This window comes from Capricornis sumatraensis, chromosome 19 (assembly GCF_032405125.1).
Source record: "Capricornis sumatraensis isolate serow.1 chromosome 19, serow.2, whole genome shotgun sequence".
In the NCBI taxonomy this organism is placed as follows: Eukaryota; Metazoa; Chordata; class Mammalia; order Artiodactyla; family Bovidae; genus Capricornis; species Capricornis sumatraensis.
The window spans coordinates 26916566-26934119 of record NC_091087.1 but is presented as its reverse complement, the minus strand read 5'-3'; the positions used below and the strand labels follow the sequence as shown (position 1 = coordinate 26934119).

At 44.1% G+C, this 17554-nt stretch overlaps 1 protein-coding gene across 3 annotated transcripts in view; it reads right to left on the bottom strand.

Moving 5' to 3' along the window:
• Positions 1-17554, bottom strand: part of WDR93 (WD repeat domain 93) — a 39086-nt gene that overhangs the window by 6210 nt on the left and 15322 nt on the right. Inside the window, exons 6-16 of one of the 3 annotated variants that reach the window (XM_068991443.1) lie at positions 16423-16453; positions 16226-16232; positions 14551-14635; positions 10280-10451; positions 8578-8648; positions 7529-7615; positions 6165-6284; positions 5393-5606; positions 3133-3196; positions 2585-2741; positions 2059-2260 (exon numbers count right to left, since the gene is read on the bottom strand). In XM_068991443.1, the coding sequence (XP_068847544.1) occupies positions 2059-2260; positions 2585-2741; positions 3133-3196; positions 5393-5606; positions 6165-6284; positions 7529-7615; positions 8578-8648; positions 10280-10451; positions 14551-14635; positions 16226-16232; positions 16423-16453 (1210 nt within the window). Of the gene's footprint in view, positions 1-2058; positions 2261-2584; positions 2742-3132; positions 3197-5392; positions 5607-6164; positions 6285-7528; positions 7616-8577; positions 8649-10279; positions 10452-14550; positions 14636-16225; positions 16233-16422; positions 16454-16892; positions 16935-17554 lie in introns of those variants that run through there. The other 2 variants (XM_068991444.1, XM_068991445.1) reach the window with 2 other exon arrangements.

Below are 17554 nucleotides of genomic sequence, written 5' to 3'. Positions count from 1 at the left end.
TATTAACTTAAATAATAATTAAATTATTATTTAATTTAATAAAGAAATTAAAGTTCATTTATTGTCCTGTTTCCCAAATTTCTATAAGTGCATATATATATATAAAGCGTAGAAGGCTGAGCACTGAAGAATTGATGCTTCTGACCTGTGGTGTTAGAGAAGACTCTGCAGAGCCCCTTGGACAGCAAGGAGATCCAACCAGTCAATCCTAAAGGAAATCAGCCCTGAATATTCATTGGAAGGACTGATGCTGAAGCTGAAGCTTCAATACTTCGGCCACATGATGCTAAGAGCTGACTCATTGGAAAACAATCTGATGCTGGGGAAGATTGAGGCCAGAAGGTGAAGGGGGCAACAGAGAATGAGATGGCCGGATGGCATCACCGACTCAATGGACATGTGTTTGAGCAAACTCTGGGAGATGGTGAAGGACAGGGAAGGCTGGTGTGCTGCAGTCCATGGGGTTGCAGAGTCAGACACAACTGAGCAGCTGAACAACAACATAAAACTGAGAAATAATGAGTAACATTTTTTCAGTGGGTAATTACTCTGTTAGGGTAGTAGCGTTATATGAGGAGCAAACTTATCAGGCTAAGCAGGGTTAGTTAAGCAGATGTCTGAGTGGTAATGTCCACCTGCACCCTGACTGAGGGAGGAAATAGTCAGGGGCTAAGGCATCATGAGTTGCTCAGGTCCTCGGCTGCCAGGCAGGAGGTGAGCTGCCCGGAGCTGGAGCCACTGGCCTCTGGTCCCTTCCCACTGGGAGGGCAGTCAGTTGGGTGAAGTGGGAAGGCTCACTCTTCCTAGGCCAGTGAAAGGAGGGGGTTAGACAGAGAGGACAGAAAGGGGAACATGCTCATTAAACAACTTCTCTGAGCCTTATCAAGCAAGAGCACCAGGAAGCTCCCTCAATCCAGGAAAATGGCCCCACTACAGCCATGGCCCAGCCTCATTCTCTTGACTTTTTTTTTTAAGCCGTTGTTTGAAATTTTCCAAAAAACATCCATATGTTGGGTAGAAAAGTTGCAAATAGGAAAAATACAAAGAAAAAACATCACACATCCTTCATTATCCAATATAATGTTGTGGATGGATTAGAAGAGACCCCAGCTGGACTTATCCAGTGATCCAGTGGTTAAGAATCTGCCTGCCAATGCAGGGGACACAGATTTGATCCCTGGTCAGGGGAGATTCCACATGCCTCAGAGCAACTAAGCCCACGGGCTTCAACTACTGAGCACTCACTCTAGAGCCCGGGACTGCAACTACTGAAGCCCGTGTGCTTACAGCCCGTGCTCCACCACGAGAGAAGCCACGGCAATGAGAAGCCCTCACACTGCAACTAGAGAAAGTCCCGTGTGCAGCAAGGAAGACCCAGCGCAGCCAGAAATAAATAAGTAAATAAATGAAATGAAAAAAAAAAAAGAGAGACCCCTGCTTTCTCAGAATGGACTGCGTTCCATTAGTGATGCTTTTATAGCAGGAAGAAACACAAGCAGAGTCCCCCTGGAGCTGGGGGTTACAAACGGGGAAAGAGGAGAGGTGTGTCACGTAATGGTTTCTATGGATGATGGAGAAAGGAAAGGGGGCTCAGACAAGGGGCTGGCAAACATCTCAACAAGGCCAGCTAGGAAGTGATTTAGGCTTTGTGGGTCATAGCGTCTCTGCTGCAGCTGCTCAGCTCCTCTGTAACTCTTACATAAGCAGATGAGACATAAAGCAGTGGGCGTGGTGTTTTCCAGTGAAATTCTAGTCACAAAAACAGGCAGTGGGCCAAATCCGGCTGTCGTTTGCCAACCCCTGTCTTAGATGATCATGTCTGATAATCCAAATCTACTTTAAAAAAAAAAAAAAGAATTGAAAAAGCAACAAGAAAAACACAGCCTTGACAGGAAGAAAACACCAGCTTGAAGCCTTTCTTTTCTACCGGCCTGAATTTATTACTCCTTTTCTTCCAACCTGAGTGGGGTTTAAATGCCAAAAAGGATCTTATGATCAAGCAAACTACTTATTCCATGGTCCAGAGACCACCCCCGGTGCAGAGACCCAGAACTTTACCTCTTTTGGAAGAATTTCTCGCATCTTTCCTCCAGGGGCAGTGCCTGGGCAAATGTTGGGTGGTCCAATATGCTAGCCTGAGGAATGGTGCAGTTTCTTGACAAGTTTTCTAGGAGTGGGTAGTCCTCAAAATTAAAATAGAAAATAGAATTTGGGATGTCTTCAGCTTTGCTGGCAGATCCAATTTCATCTGGATGGTCTCCTGGGATGAAACATGAAGGAACATGGTGTTCTGTTATAGTGATTACCTTTCCTGTGCATCTTGTGGTCAGGGTGGGTGCAAGGGGGCTGCTCTCTGCTTACAAAGCCTGGATCTCTGGGGTTGGGCTAAGAGGGCCTCACTTGATCTGGAGCAGCAGGAGTCCAGACAGGAGACTTGCCCAGCATTTTATCTAAGCGCCAGTGAGGACTGAGTGGCGGTGTCCTGGCCTGGTGGGGGGGGCCGGGATGAGGAGTGGGGAGGAGACTGGACAGGGTCACCTAGCTTTATGCGAGGACTGAGAGAGCTGGAGGGCCCCCTCCGTACCTCGGAGCAGGAAACACGGGTGGTGTAAAGACACGACAAACACTGGGTTCCAGGGGGCCGCCAGGGAGTAGGATCTGGGGAGAGCAAAGGAGCAGACGATCTGCGACTTGGCCACGTCCATGAGGAGCACAGAGCCGTCTCTGGAAAAGGTCAGCACCTGGGGAGCAGAGAGGGTGAGTGGGGACTTCTCCAGTCTGCCACTCATCCCAGTGTGAAATAAGAGAGGCAGCTAGAAATAAAAAACAAATGGGGAATGTATTCATCTTGGGCACCCAGCCTCTGGACCCAGCTGGAGCCGTTCGGGGGGAGCAGGAAAGCGGGTGTCTGCTCCTGTGGAGCTGTGGCAGCAGCGGTAAAGAAGCCGCCTGCCGGGGCTCACCTGTCTTCCCCGCTGAACTGGGAGCTCCACGAGGGCAGGGGCTTTCTCCTCCCAATCTGTGCCCAAAGCTGCTCTAGTGCCCAGCATACAACAGGCCTTCAGCAGAGATTTTTGAGAAGGAATAACGAACACATTCTCTAAAGAAGAATGAGGGGCCTGAGGAACCTACCATGCCAGGTAAGGCTTGGACCGGGGCCACAGCACAGATGGCTTCATCCAGGTACTTCACCGGCCTGTAGCAAACAGACACACAGACATCCAGACTCGGGGAGCTTTCAAGTTTTGCCATCCTCTCCTAGGCATATACCTATATCCAATACAACAAGTTCTTCTCTAGAAGCATCAGGAGGTACCATCTAAATATCCATTGGTAGGAGAGTGCTTAAGTAATTGTGTTACATTATATGATGGGATACTATATAGCAATGAAAATAAAAGAGCTGGCGCTGCACACAACGTGCACCATTCTCCTGAACAGTACTAAAAAGCAAGTCACAGAATAAATGGCAATGGAAAACAAATTGGAGAACACACAGAATATGATCCCATTAGCAAGTTCCCTAAAATATGTGCAGCTAGACTGTATATGGCTTGGAGATACACTCATATGAATGTGGTTAATTCTTGAAGGAAAACAAAGAAATGATGAATTTAGGAAAACAGTGTGGTAGATTGAAAAAAAATTAGACATAATATTTGGCAGTAACTCCCATTTAAAAAAAGGTGGAGTCTATTATACAGAGTGAAGTAAGTCTGAAAGAGAAAAACAAATATCGTACATTAATGCATATATATGGAATTAAAAAGATGGTCTGATGAACCTATTTACAGTGCAGCAATGGAGACACAGACAAAGAGAACAGACTTGTGACACAGGGTGGGGAAGGAGAGGGTGGGATGAATGGAGAGGTTTGCACGGATACATATACACTAGGGTATATAAAATAGATAGCCACTGGGAGTTTGCTGTATGACTCAGGGAACTCAAACCAACGCTCTGTGACAACCTAGAGAGGTGGGATGGAATGGGAGGTGGGAGGGAGGCTCACGAGGGAGGGGACATATGTATACCTATGGCTGATCCACGTTGACGTATGGCAGAAACCAACACAATACTGTAATTATCCTTCAATTAAAAATAAATAAATCAAGGAGGAAAATGTGGAGTCTGCTTTTCACTTCTTAAATGTGGGCACGGCCAGATGACATGCTGTGTCCAGTGTAACACGAGCAGTGCACAAGGCTTGGAAAGCCTCAGTGAGCCTCAACGGTGGCTGGGAGCCCTGAGGTTTACTGAGGAGCCTGAGACAGCCTGCAGGAGAGGCTGCAAGGAGGAGTGCCTTGGCCACCAGCTGCCAGCTGCCTGTATGTGAGTAAGCCCCGCTAGTCGGCCCCTTGCCCATGGGCATCTGTGAGAGTCAAGGCAAGCCCAGAGCAGGTATTGTCCAACTGAGCCCTGCCCCAAGTGCTGACCTACAGCATCAGAGGCTAAATGGTGACTGTTTCCTTAAGTCACTAAATTGTGGAGTGGTTTGTTATATGCAGCAATAGATAATTAAAATCAACCCTGAATATTCATTGGAAGGACTGATGCTGAGGCTGAAGCTCCAATACTTTGGCCACCTAATGTGAAGAGCCGACTCATTAAAGACCCTGATGCTGGGAAAGATTGAGGGCAGGAGGAGAAGGGGATGACAGAGGATGAGATGGTTGGATGGCATCATTGACTCAATGGACATGACTTTGAGCAAACTCTGAGAGATGGTGAAGGACAGAGAAGCCTGGCATGCTGCAGTCCATGGGGTTGCAGAGAGTTAGACACAATTTAGCGACTGAACAACAACAACCACTTTTGAGGTGGAGGAGAGAAGGATGTGATCCAGGAGAGGCACACAGAGAGCCTTAACTGAACTGGAGATGATCTATTTCTCAAGCTTGGTGATGGGGACAGTGGCGTTCCCACCCCCGCCCCATATGTATGCTAAATACACACCCTCACGCATACTATACAGGTTATTTGCATGCATAAAATATTTCACAATTTAAAAGAGGGAGGCCTTTGTAGAAACTGATTACAAACAATATTTTGGCAAAAATGACCCTTTTCTTGGTCACGTGGGATAGGAAAGATGTCATTTGTGCCAACACACAATTTATATACATAGAACTCATATATATATATATCCACATGTATAGGGTTGGCCAAAAAGTTCATTCGCGTTTTTCCATACACTGTTACAGAAAATAAACCCAAATGAACTTTTCGGCCAACCCAATAAAAGACTTCAGTGATTCTGAGAAGCTCACTGAGACAGTGATGACCAGGGGGAAAGTGAACTCTAGTCTGAGAGGTTGTTTCAGTTTTTTACTATTAAATAGGGCACTGTGTCTGGCAGATCATGTTCGTCGCCCTTCCCCCAACCACCCACCTCTCCACCAGCAGACTGATGGTGGAGTTCTGGATCGCCGAAGCTGTCACCAGATGGAGAGACGCGTCTGTACACAGCACCACGCATTTCATGTGGCATTTCACTGAGCCCTCGGGATACACATTCTGTCCTTTGTGGACTAGGAAGTATTTCAGGAAGTGGATGCTTTGGCAGAAGCAATTTTCAGGAAGAGCCACAACTCCAAGAGTGAGTCCTGGAGGAAGGGAGGGCACGAGCAGGTCAGGCAAGGGGCAGAGGGAGGCAGCCATGCGCCCAAGGTCTGTGACCAGCGAGTGTGTGAGGGACAGGAGGCAAAACCAAGCACTGAGGGGCTTCCCTGGTGGTCCAGTGGCTAAGAACCTACCTTCCAGGGCAGGGGATGTGGGGTTTGATCCCCAGTTAGGGAACTAAGATCCCACAGCCCGCGGGGCAACTAGAGAAGCCTGTGTGCTGCAGTAAAGACCCAGCAGAACCAGAAGAAGAACCAAACAAAACCCAGGCAGCGAGCATCCTTCAGAGTGAAGGCAGTCTGTCCACTAGGCTGGTCGTGTTTTAACTAACATTTCCTACAGAAAGGGATTCCTAGCCAACGCCCACGGGGAGAAGGGAGCCCCCTTCAGGAGGACCCCTTCTAAATATGTAGGGGAACCAAACCCAAGGACGGGGACCAGTCAGCACCGGCGCGGAAGGGAGGAAGTGTTAACCCGGGCAGGTCAGGGTGTGTAACGGAGGCGCAGCGGGGGAGCGCGGGGCACGGCGGGGCGGGGCTTACCTTGCGCCAGGTCCCAGAGCGAGAGCACGCCGTCCTCGCAGGCCAGCACCAGGTAGGAAGAGCAGGGACTGAGCTGAGACTCCATGATGGGCGCGGCGCACGGCCACACGCCCTCGGGGTCTAGAGGGGAGGACGCCACTCACCAGGCCGCCCCCGGACCCCTGTCCCCTCCCATCACCGCCACCCGGACAACTTGAGACCCAGACTGGTCTGCCTGTCTGGACTCATCATCTCTCTCCTGTCTGTGCCATGCTGTCTCCTTCCTCAGGATAATATAACAAGTTATATGATTATTATACTACAGTTAACAGGGATCAGGGCTTCCCTGGTGGGTCAGTGGTAAGGAACCCGCCTGCCAAGCGGAGACATGGGTTTGATCTCAGCATTGGAAAGATTCCCTGGAGAAGGAAATGGCAATCCACCTCCGTATTCTCCTGCAGAATCCCATGGACAGAGGAGCCTGGAGGGCTACAGTCTATGGGATCGCAAAAAAGTCCCACAGGACTGAGTGACTGAGCATGAGCAGGAACACTGAATGAGTACTTACTAGGTGCTAAGCACCGGAGCGGACACTTTACGGGCTTTATTTCATTTAATTCTCACAGGGATCCTATGAGGTGTGTCCTATTAGAACCCACATTTTACAGATGAGCAGAATAAGGCAGAGAAACAAGTGACTTGCCCAAAGTCACAAGAGCCAGTCAGTACAGAAGTGATTAGAAGCCAGGTTTCCTGGGAGAGGGATGGAAGGAAAGAAAGTCTTCCTTTGTGAGTTTTTAAACATTACTTCTGAGTATAACTCTGAAGGACAGCATAGTGTTAGCTCAAGGAATTCACACAAAGTGAATTTGCTCGTGGAACTGCCTCCCTGAGTTTGTCAAAAACAAACCACCACCACTCATATTTCTTAAGTGCCTTTCAACTTCAAAAGAACCTTCACGTAGAGAAACTGGATTTTGCTATTCACGACTAATGCGTGCAGTACGTAAGGATGGTGTAACTGAGTGGTTTTCTGCTTTGAAGGAGAAAACAGGGGATTGGGGCATCAAGTGACTGGCCTGAAACCACACTGATTGCAGACACATGCTGGAACCAAGCCCCCCCTGTTTTTCACCTTCACTGCCTAAGGAGCCCTGTAAGCCAGACGGGGCTCTGTCCCCATGGACATCATCTTTAAGAAACATGACAGATCAGAGACACAGCCTTGGGGTTACACCACAGCTAGCAAGCCACCCACTCTGTCTGCACAGCTCTGGTCCCCTAAAAGCCACGGGACTGTCAGTCACGTGCTCTTGGCTAAGCTGAAGAAGGACACGATCTGAGAGCCCCGAGCTTAGGCGACTCCCATCCCAGCAGTAAAGTACCAACTTTATCCTTCAGCGTCCGGTTAAGTGAATAGAAGAAGAAGTTGTGATGATCGGTCCAGTGTACACCAAGGGTGCAGGCTAGCCCTGGGAAAGAAGAGAGGAAAGGGGCGTCATGGAAGGAGCCTGGGTGGACTTTGATTTGGGTGGAGGGGTTTGCCCAGGAGGAGGTCAGTTTGAAATGGTTTGTGCCAATGGGCAGCACCCAACTGAGGGGTGAACTACCAGCTGAGGGGCTGGGCACCCCCAGGAGGGCTGCTCCTGGGGCCAACTCATCTTCCTGTGCAGGGAGGATGGTCACTACTACCCCTCAGCTGCTTTCACATCTTCTAGATAAATTCCTGTCCACTAGGCTATCAGTGTATTAACTAACATCTTGTACAGAAAGGAATTCATATCCAGAGAGCTGGACCATAAAAAAGGCTGAGTGCCAAAGAACTGATGCTGGAGAAGACTCATGAGAGTCCCTTGGACTGCAAGGAGATCAAACCAGTCCATCCTAAAGGAAATCAACCCTGAATATTCATTGGAAGGACTGATGCGAAAGCTTAAGCTCCAATACTTTGGCCACCTGATGCGAAGAACCGATCATTGGAAAAGATCCTGATGCTGGGAAAGATTGAGGGCAGGAGAAGGGGGTGACAGAGGATGAGATGTTTGGATGGCATCATTGACTTAATGGACGTGAGTTTGAGCAAACTCCGGGAGATGGTGAAGGACAGGGAAGCCCGGCATGCTGCAGTTCATAGGGTTGCAGAGAGGCAGACATGACTTAAAAGACTGAACAACAACAAAAATCTAGAAGCAGCCTGGCGGGATGTGTGCACACCTTCCTCTGTGGCAGCTCACACCCTGAAGACGGTGCCAGCGTCCATCATCAAGGAATCTGGGCTCGGGTCACAGGTGTAACCAGAAACCATTAAGCTGCAGCTGGCAACCCACTTTCCACCTCAGTCCCTCCCAGCAGGCAGGGTGTGCTGAGCAGAGCTTCTCTAGGAGGGCTTGCTGGGCGTTCCCCCGGGATGACCAGCTGCTTCCTCTTCCTTTACCTGGGGATCTCTTGACTCCCGCGGGCATTGGGATTACGCGACTGGGAAGGAGGAAGTAGAACGTAGCCATACTGGGAAAGAAAGAGACACTGGTCAGAGCAGTGGTGGACTCCTTGGCAAAGAGAAGTGCTGGCAGCGTCTTGGTATTAAGACCAGAAGTGAGTAGTTCAGAAGGACCTTCCAGGGCGTTCAGGGCCATGAAGCAAATCATATTCTATGCGCTGGTCCTGGTGGGTGTGGACCCTTGGAGTTTGGTGAGGGTTGGACAGGCAGAGTGGTGGGAGTTATGCCCAGGCCAGAAAGAGCACCCAGTATGGGCAGAGCCATTCCTGTCCTGGGGGAGGACCCCTTCATGATCAGACTTGGGTGAAGGGTGTAAATGCTCCTATCCCGGGTATACTAAGTTGGTACTTTTTTTTTTTTTTTTTTTAGTTTCTGTTAGGGCCTAGCTAGCCCTGGGACTTTTTGCGAAGTGAGAAAATTCAGGTCCATGTGACGGCAAGATGAGAGGTTTCACTCCCCATGTGAAGCAAGAACATTTCTGAGACCTACAGTAGTTGTGAGGAAAGCTGCCTGCTGAACCTGCTCCACCAGCTACTTCAAGGACTCAGGCTCAAGCTTTACAATCACTGAGGCCTATCTGCTCACTGAGATTAGAAAGTAGTGTGTTTTAACAATTACACATTAATGTATTACATTTAGAAAGACTGGATGGAAGTGGAGGAAAATGTTATTAGTGGTCAATTTTCCTTTTCTCTCTAGGATCATCTGTGTTGTCTAGATAATCAGGAAAACAATTTTTTTTTAAAGGAGATGCTATCATACAAAAAAAATTATAAAATAGGGAGTTCCTGGGTGGTCTAGTGGTTAGGATTTGGTGCTTTGACTGCCATGATCTGGGTTCAACCCCTGGTCAGGGAACTGAGATCCTGTAAGCAGTACTGCATGGCTCCCCACCCCATCCCCTAAAAAGAAATCTAAAACTACTTTTCATCTGCATAGATGCCTATTCCTTCTTTTAAATCAGTTCTAATGAGGTGGATGAAACTGGAGCCTATTATACAGAGTGAAGTAAGCCAGAAAGAAAAATACCAATACACTATACTAATGCATATATATGGAATTTAGAAAGATGGTAACAATAACCCTGTATGTGAGACAGCAAAAGAGACACAGATGTATAGAACAGTCTTTTGGACTCTGTGGGAGAGGGCAAGGGTGGGATGATTTGGCAGAATGGCATTGAAACATGTATAATATCAAATGTGAAATGAATCACCAGTCCAGGTTCGACGCATGATACAGAATGCTCAGGGCTGGTGCACTGGGATGACCTAGAGGGATGGTATGGGGAGGGAAGTGGGAGGGGAGTTCAGGATGGGGAACATGTGTACACCCGTGGTGGATTCATGTCGATGTATGGCAAAACCAGTACAATATTGTAATTAGCTTCCAATTAAAATAAATTGTATTTAAAAAATCTATGTTATCATCCTTTGTTCTAATTATATTTAAACAACCTCCATCCAGCTTTTCAAGATTTTGCTGAAGTTCTCAGAGAAGTCCCCAAAACCATCAAGAGCTTTGAGACTCTGAATTAATTCAGGCCCTTGGGTTGATTTCTGCATGTGCCCACGGAGGAAAAGCTGCCAGGGATGGGTCGTTCTGGCCTCACTCCCACATCCCCCACCTCCAGGCTCACCTGACAGGTTCAGGCTCCCATTCCCCATCCAGGTACTTCTTGTAGGTGGCTTTTAAGATTGCCTCCCGCTTCTCCCACTGGCTCGCCTTGATATAGTGATTCTGCCCAGAGCCCAGCCCGCGGCAGCCTGCTATCTTTGCAAAGGCTTCCAGGGGGCTCTTAAATGTGGTACCTAGGTTGAAAATATCCCAGCATTGGTTAAACCATCTGACGTCCTCCTTCCTGTTTCTCCCTCCTCCTCTGTGCTTCCCGGTTTCCTGCAGAGTCCCTCTTCCTCAGAAATCTGTGCTTGCTCTGCCCAGGTGTTCAGCCTTCTCCCGGCCTCCCTCCTACTCCACTGGCTCATGGAGCACAAGCGAAGGGCAGCTGCTCCCCCTCCTCCCACTCCTCCATCTCCATCCTGCTGTTGTTTCCTGTTTCCAGACTACAGAATCTCCAGAGGCCAGGGAAATTTCACAGTGTCACTAGAGACCTTAGATCACCATTGCTGTCTCTCCAGCCAGGCAAGGCCCCAAACCTTCCAGTTACTTGCACTATTCAGCTGTGGCTGAGGACCCTCAATACACAATCCCAGCCTCCTCCTCTGCTTACACTGATCCAGCTGCCTTCCTTTAAAAATTCTCCTTTCTCTGGCAATCATTTTTATCATTCTCCTTCCCAATAACCTTTCATTTCCTTCTTTCTCATCTGCTCCTAAACCCACAGTGGGGACTTCCCAGGTGGCTCAAGTGGTAAAGAATCCACCTGCCAATGCAGGAGCCACAGGTTCGATCCCTGGGTGGGGAATATCCCCTGGAGGAGGAAATGACAACCCACTCCAGTATTCTTTCCTGGGAAATCTCCTGGACAGAGGAGCCTGGTGTTGCTATAGTCCATGGGATTGCAAAGAGTCAGACAAGACTGAGTGACTGAGCATGCAGACCCACAGTAAACCTAGGCGATCTATTTTCTGGGCATGAACCCTAATTTTCAGAAGAGGTGCCCAGGAGGTCCCACAGGGCCCCAAGTCCTGTTCTCCAGAGGCAACCACTGTTATCTGTTCTTGTACAACTTTCTAGAAACGGACCCCTTCTAGATGGCAGCATGTGTGTGTTAGTTGCTCAGTTGTGTCCGACTCTTTTGCGACCTCCTGGACTGTAGCCCACCAAACTCTTCTGTCCATGGGATTCTCCAGGCAAGAATACCGGAGTGGGTTTCCATTTCCTTCTCCAGGGAATCTTCCTGACCTAGGGAATCAAACCCAGTTCTCCTGCACTGCAGTTAGACTCTTTACCATCTGAGTCCTCAGAGAAGCCCCAGATGGCAGCATATTAGTACATTATATAATGTATATAGTATAATATATATTATTATATGTATTACATGTACATTTTAATGTATTTTTTAAGACAAATGATAACATATATTAACTAGCAGTTCTTGAAATGTGGTCCCAGATCAGCAGGGTTAGAAATGAAACAGAAATGCTGTGGGTAGGGCCCAGCAATTTGGGTTTTTATAAATCCTCCAAGTTAGTCTGATCCAGCTAAAGTTTGAGAATTGCTGTCATATCCTACACCTCTTGCATTTTGTTTTTTTGGTTTGTTTTGCATTTTGATTTAATGAAATATCTTAGGAGATCTCTTTATTTTAGTACTATAGATCTTCACTGCTTGTTGCTTATTTGCATTTATTAAACCCTTTCCTTGTTGTGAACCATAACACATTCAGAAAGGAGCATAAAAATGTATCTTTTCCTTTAAATACATCTTAATAAATTATGCTAAAGAAAACATCTGTCTCTCCTGAGGTCAAGAAACACATTATCACATCTCCCTACTAAAAGCTTCCCAAGGGCCCTGCTCCAGTCATAACCCCCTGAGAAAAGCAGCAACAATTCTCTTGGCTTTTAGGTAATCACTTCATGACATTTATGTTACTTCATGACATTTATGTTACTTTTATGCTACCTAAATATGCATCTAAACACTATAGCTTTGTTTTGCCTGATTTTTGAGCTGTACACAGTGGAATTATACAGTGTCAATTCTATATGTGCCCTCTTTTGCTTAATATTGTGAGATTTATCCATTTTGTTGTGTATATTTGTGGTTTGTTCCTTTTCATTGCTGTATAGTATTCCATTGGGTGGAAAATATATACATATATTAAGGTTTATTTACACGTTCTTTTGTTGATGGATTTTCAGTTGTTTCATGGTTTGTGGTTATTGGAAATCATGCCATTACTATTATTCCTGTACATTCTTCCTGAAATACCTTTACTTTCAAGGCAATCAGGTATACATCTAGAAGCAGGGTGACTAACTCATTCTGGTTTGTGCAGGAGTTTCCTAGTTTTAGCACCAAAAGCCCCATGTCCAGGGAAATCCCTTAGTCCCAGACAAACTGATATGGTTGGTTACCCAGTGTAAATGCTGGGTCAGAGGATGTAACTTTTCTTTAACACTAACACTAAATTGTTTTCCAGGGTGGTTGTACTGATTTTCATTGCTATCTATGTATGGGAGGTTTGATTGTTTCACATCCTCACCAACTTGGTATGATCAATATCTTTTATTTATTTATTTTTAAACAATATCATCATTGTTTTTTATTAGCAGAATTATTCCTTACTCCTTTTGTTAGAAAAACACCCTGCAGTGTGTGTGCAGATCTGTTTATAATCTATATCTTTTAATTTTAGCCATCCTGGTACGTGTTAAGTGGTATCTCATTATGTTTTTTTTCTTCTCTCATTATGGTTTTAATTTGCCTTTCCCTGATAACTAACTATGCTGAACATCTTTTCATATGTTTATTGGCCATTTGAATAATCTCTTACCTATTTTATACCAAATTACCTGTCTTTTTCCTAACGATCTGTAGGAATTCTTAATAGAGTCTGGATATGGATCATTCATAAGTCTTATGTGTTTTGAAAATGCCTTCTCCCAATACATAATTTGCTCATTCATGCTGTTAATGATGTACTTGGATGATTAGAAGTCCTTAATTTTAATATAGTCAGACTTATCAACTTTTCTTTTATCAAAAGTACTTTTTGTCTTTGGTCTAAAAAGTCTTTCCCTACCCAGAGGTCATAAAGATATTGCCTTATATTATTTTCTAAAAGTTTTATTGCTTTATCTCTCATATTAACTTTCATGATTCATCTGGAATTTAATTTTGTATATCATGTGAGGCAGGGGCCATATGGACAACCAGCACCACTTACTGAAATGACCATTCACTGCTCTGTACCACCATCTTCATCAGATATCAAGGGTCGATTTTGGCCTAACTCTGTCCTGCCCTCTTGATCCTGTGTTTTTCATCTAATCTTTAAATCTACTCTATTCTATCAACTATTTCTATGTTTTATAATATAGAACACATGAGGCTTATGAATGGTCCATATCCAGACTCTCTGTATATTTTATATATATGTTTCCATCTATCAGTCACTCACCTCTTTTTCTACCTTGTTTTAATTACTGTGACTTTGTAATAAATCCTGATGGAGAAATCATATCACCATGTTCTTCTGTGAAAGTGAATTGTCTGTTCTTGGCCTTTTGCATTTGTCTTTTTGCTTTTAATGGCTGCAAAGTACTCTGAGTGTACCAGATTTACCTCACTAGTCTTATGCCTCTATAAATAGGACTGCAGTAAACATCCTTGTAGGTATATCTCCAAGGTCATGTGTGAATATTGAGAGGATAGACTGTATGTCCTCTGTCTAAAGTGTGGACTTCCCCTCTGGTCCTCTTAGCCAACTCCCACTTAATTCTTAAAAGCTTCTCAAATGTTCCTTCTTCTGAAACAGCCTGTGCCTATTCCCCAGGCAGAGTTAGCTACTCCTTCCTCTATGGTTTTACGGTCCTAGATGTTCCCTACGGCTGCACTTAATCGACTCCTCCTATGATGGTTTCCTCCTAGTCTCCCTTTGTTCACCAGCAGCTTCTAGAGCACGGGAGATGTGTCTTACTCATCTTTGTGCCTGGTGCATTATTGGCCCTCAGCAAATACTGGTGAATGAAGTAACACAGGAATGTAGGAATGAGCGAACCCCACAAGCACTCGGGAAAGGTATCTCTTTCCTGATGTCCCAATTCTTTGTTAATTATATCCTTGTAACATTTATATTTTTAATCTTTAGGTCCCAGACCCTATGACTTGTAAATCAGATATTGCTGCTAATAAATGAAAAATGTGGAGAAAGACAGAGAAAGAAAAAAACTAAGAAATCAATGGCAAAAGGAAAGACAGTATTCATGGAGTTATACGTACCTGTAATTGGTTTGGGTGGTTTGATTTTCATTATTTGAACTGGAAGACTCAACTTAACATCTCCTCTAAAAGAAATGTTCATATCCTACAATAAGGAAAAAGCACAGATAATAAGCCAACAAAGGAGATACAACAGGATCATTAGAAACACTCATTTCAAAAGAAGATGAAAAAAGAAGAAAAAGAAAGAAAAACAGGTGGAACAAATAGAAACTAAACAGCAAAGCGGTAGATTTAGACATAAATACATCAAAAATCACATTAAATATAATGGCCTAAATGGCCTAAACACCCCAATTAAAAGGTAGAGTTTGATAGATTGGATTAAAAAGGCAAGACCTAGTGATATGCTATCAAAAAGAAACTTATCTTAAATATAAAAATTTTTAAAGTATATAAAAAATGTATCTTATAAACTAATCAAAAGAAAGCTGAGGTGGCTACATTAATATCTGACAGGATAGATTTCTGAGCAAAAATGTTACCAGAGATCAAAGGGTCATTGGATAAAGATAAAATGGTCAATTCTCAAGGGGATATAAAATTCTAAATGTTTCTTGCCACTAATAACAGGGCTTCAAAATACATGAAGCAAAAATTCTTAGTGTGAAAGCAGAAATAAATCTACAATCTCATAGATTTCAACACTCTTCCCTCAATAATTGATAGGATAAGCAGACAGAAAATCAGTAAGAATATAGAGGGGAAAGCAGTACGGATATAGAAGACTTGAATAACTTGGACCAATGACAACCGACTGCATGTTCTTTTCAAGTGCACATAGAATACTTAACAGAATTAATCACATTTGGAGCATAAAACAAGTCTTAATAAATTTGAAAGGGTTCAAATTATATGAAGTATGTTCTCTGATCATAACAGAATTCAGTTAGAAACCAAAAAAAAAAGATATCTAGAACATCTCAAGTATTTGGACACTAAATAACATGCTTCAAAAATAATCCACTGGTTTTAAAAAAGAAGTTAAAAAATGCAAATTAGGAAGTATTTTCAAAAATGAAAACTAAAATATCAAAATTTGAAGGAAGCAAAATTAACCAGGCTGTGGAGAAATTGAATGAATGTAAATTGTCATGTCATTTTTGGAGGACAATTTAATAGGATCTATATTAAAACTAAAATTGCACACATCCTTCAGAAGCACTCAGGTACACAAAGAAGAGTTTACAAAGATTTTCACTGCATTATATACAAGCCACAAGTTAAGAAAACCTTCAATAACATCAATGGATGAACAACCAAATAAACTACGGTACATCTTTAGTAGGAATAGAACAGAGGATGTCAAAAGAACAAGGTAGGTTTGTTTGACATTGCAAAACTTTGCCAATAAGTTAGTTAACATAAAAATGCACGTTCATAAGAAAATCTATATAGTATGATGCCACTCATATAGAAGAAAATTCCCATAAAATGGAAGTATAGTTTTCAAAATAAACTGATATCTAAATCAAACTATATACTAAAGGCCTATAGAAAACACACACCAAGCTAATAACGGTGATGATCTCTACAGAGGGCTGCTGAATCTGCATTACTTGGTTCTTCCCAAAGCAGTGTGTTCACATAGCATTTGTATAATTTGAGACAAAACGTAATTTTAAAAGGGATAAAGGAAAGGCCTCTGGAGAGAGACTTCCATGTGGAAGTTCACCATTTCTCTTCTGATAGTCTTGAATCCCAAGAGCTAAGCCTCTGGAAAGCATGGTGTGCTCTTTGCCTCAGAGGCAGAGTCAGGAAGCTCCAGGGAAGCCAGTCTGTGCTCTGCTGTATCCCAATACAAACGTGACCTCCAACACCAAAATAGAACAAAACCCCCCAAACATCGGTTTGGTGGATTGGGCTGCTTACATTGGCAGAGGCAAGTTGGATTCTATGGGGCCTGAAGTATATATGATTTAGGGGTCTCTGTAAGAAGAGAATACAAAGTGCCTATGGCCACCTAATACAACTCTGTTTGGGGGCCACTGTGACAGAGGGGAAGTCTGAGTGAGAAGAGATGGTGGTGGTCTTAAGTGATTATGGTTAAAACATGTTACTTTTTCCAATTTTACAAAAGTCCGTAGCCATGTGAAAACACTGGTAGGGCCCCTATCTCAGGGAAACCCACCCCTGAACAAATGACTTGGGTCAATCATCCTCAAGGATAGGGAGCCATCTTCAAGACAATGAGGCACAAGATCAAATCACAGAGAATCTGAAAACAATGCCCTGGTAAGAATATTTTATTAATATATTTGACATTTAAGGCACCTTTAAAATCAAAATAAAAATTTCTAACATGCAAGTTAAATCTCTTTGGAGATATTCATTAAAGTTTCTTACATATCTAAACTATCTGCAGGCACAGAATCAGGAGTGTTCTGGGGAGAAAAATGAGAAATTAATTCATGATGGGTTTGGTATATGCTCCCCTTCTTCCTTTAATTTTTTGAGTTGCTCCTTCTTCCCCTCAATTACTCTTGTGAGATGTGAACTCATCCCCATAGACATGGAGGGCCAGTATTTGTGTGGTCCTCTGGCCTGTAGGATTTTAATACATGATACCTGTTCTCTAGGATCTTAAAACCTATTTGGGGAAACAAGAAATCATTAGTGACGTTAAGAGAGAATATGAGTAAAAAGGAGAGGGTCAGCTAGGAGACTATTACAAAAATCTAAGTTAAAGTGAATATTTCTGATTGACAAAATATATCAGTGATGTTGACAATTATTATTTATAAGTAACTCTAAATATAATTCATGGTACAAGAGCTACCACTGTAACTGGCATTAGTTGATTGCTTCTATGGTTTTTCCTGTGGTCATGTATGGATGTGAGAGTTGGACTGTGAAGAAGGCTGAGCGCTGACGAACTGATGCTTTTGAACTGTGGTGTTGGAGAAGACTCTTGAGAGTCCCTTGGACTGCAAGGAGATCCAACCAGTCCATTCTGAAGGAGATCAGCCCTGGGTGTTCTTTGGAAGGAATGATGCTAAAGCTG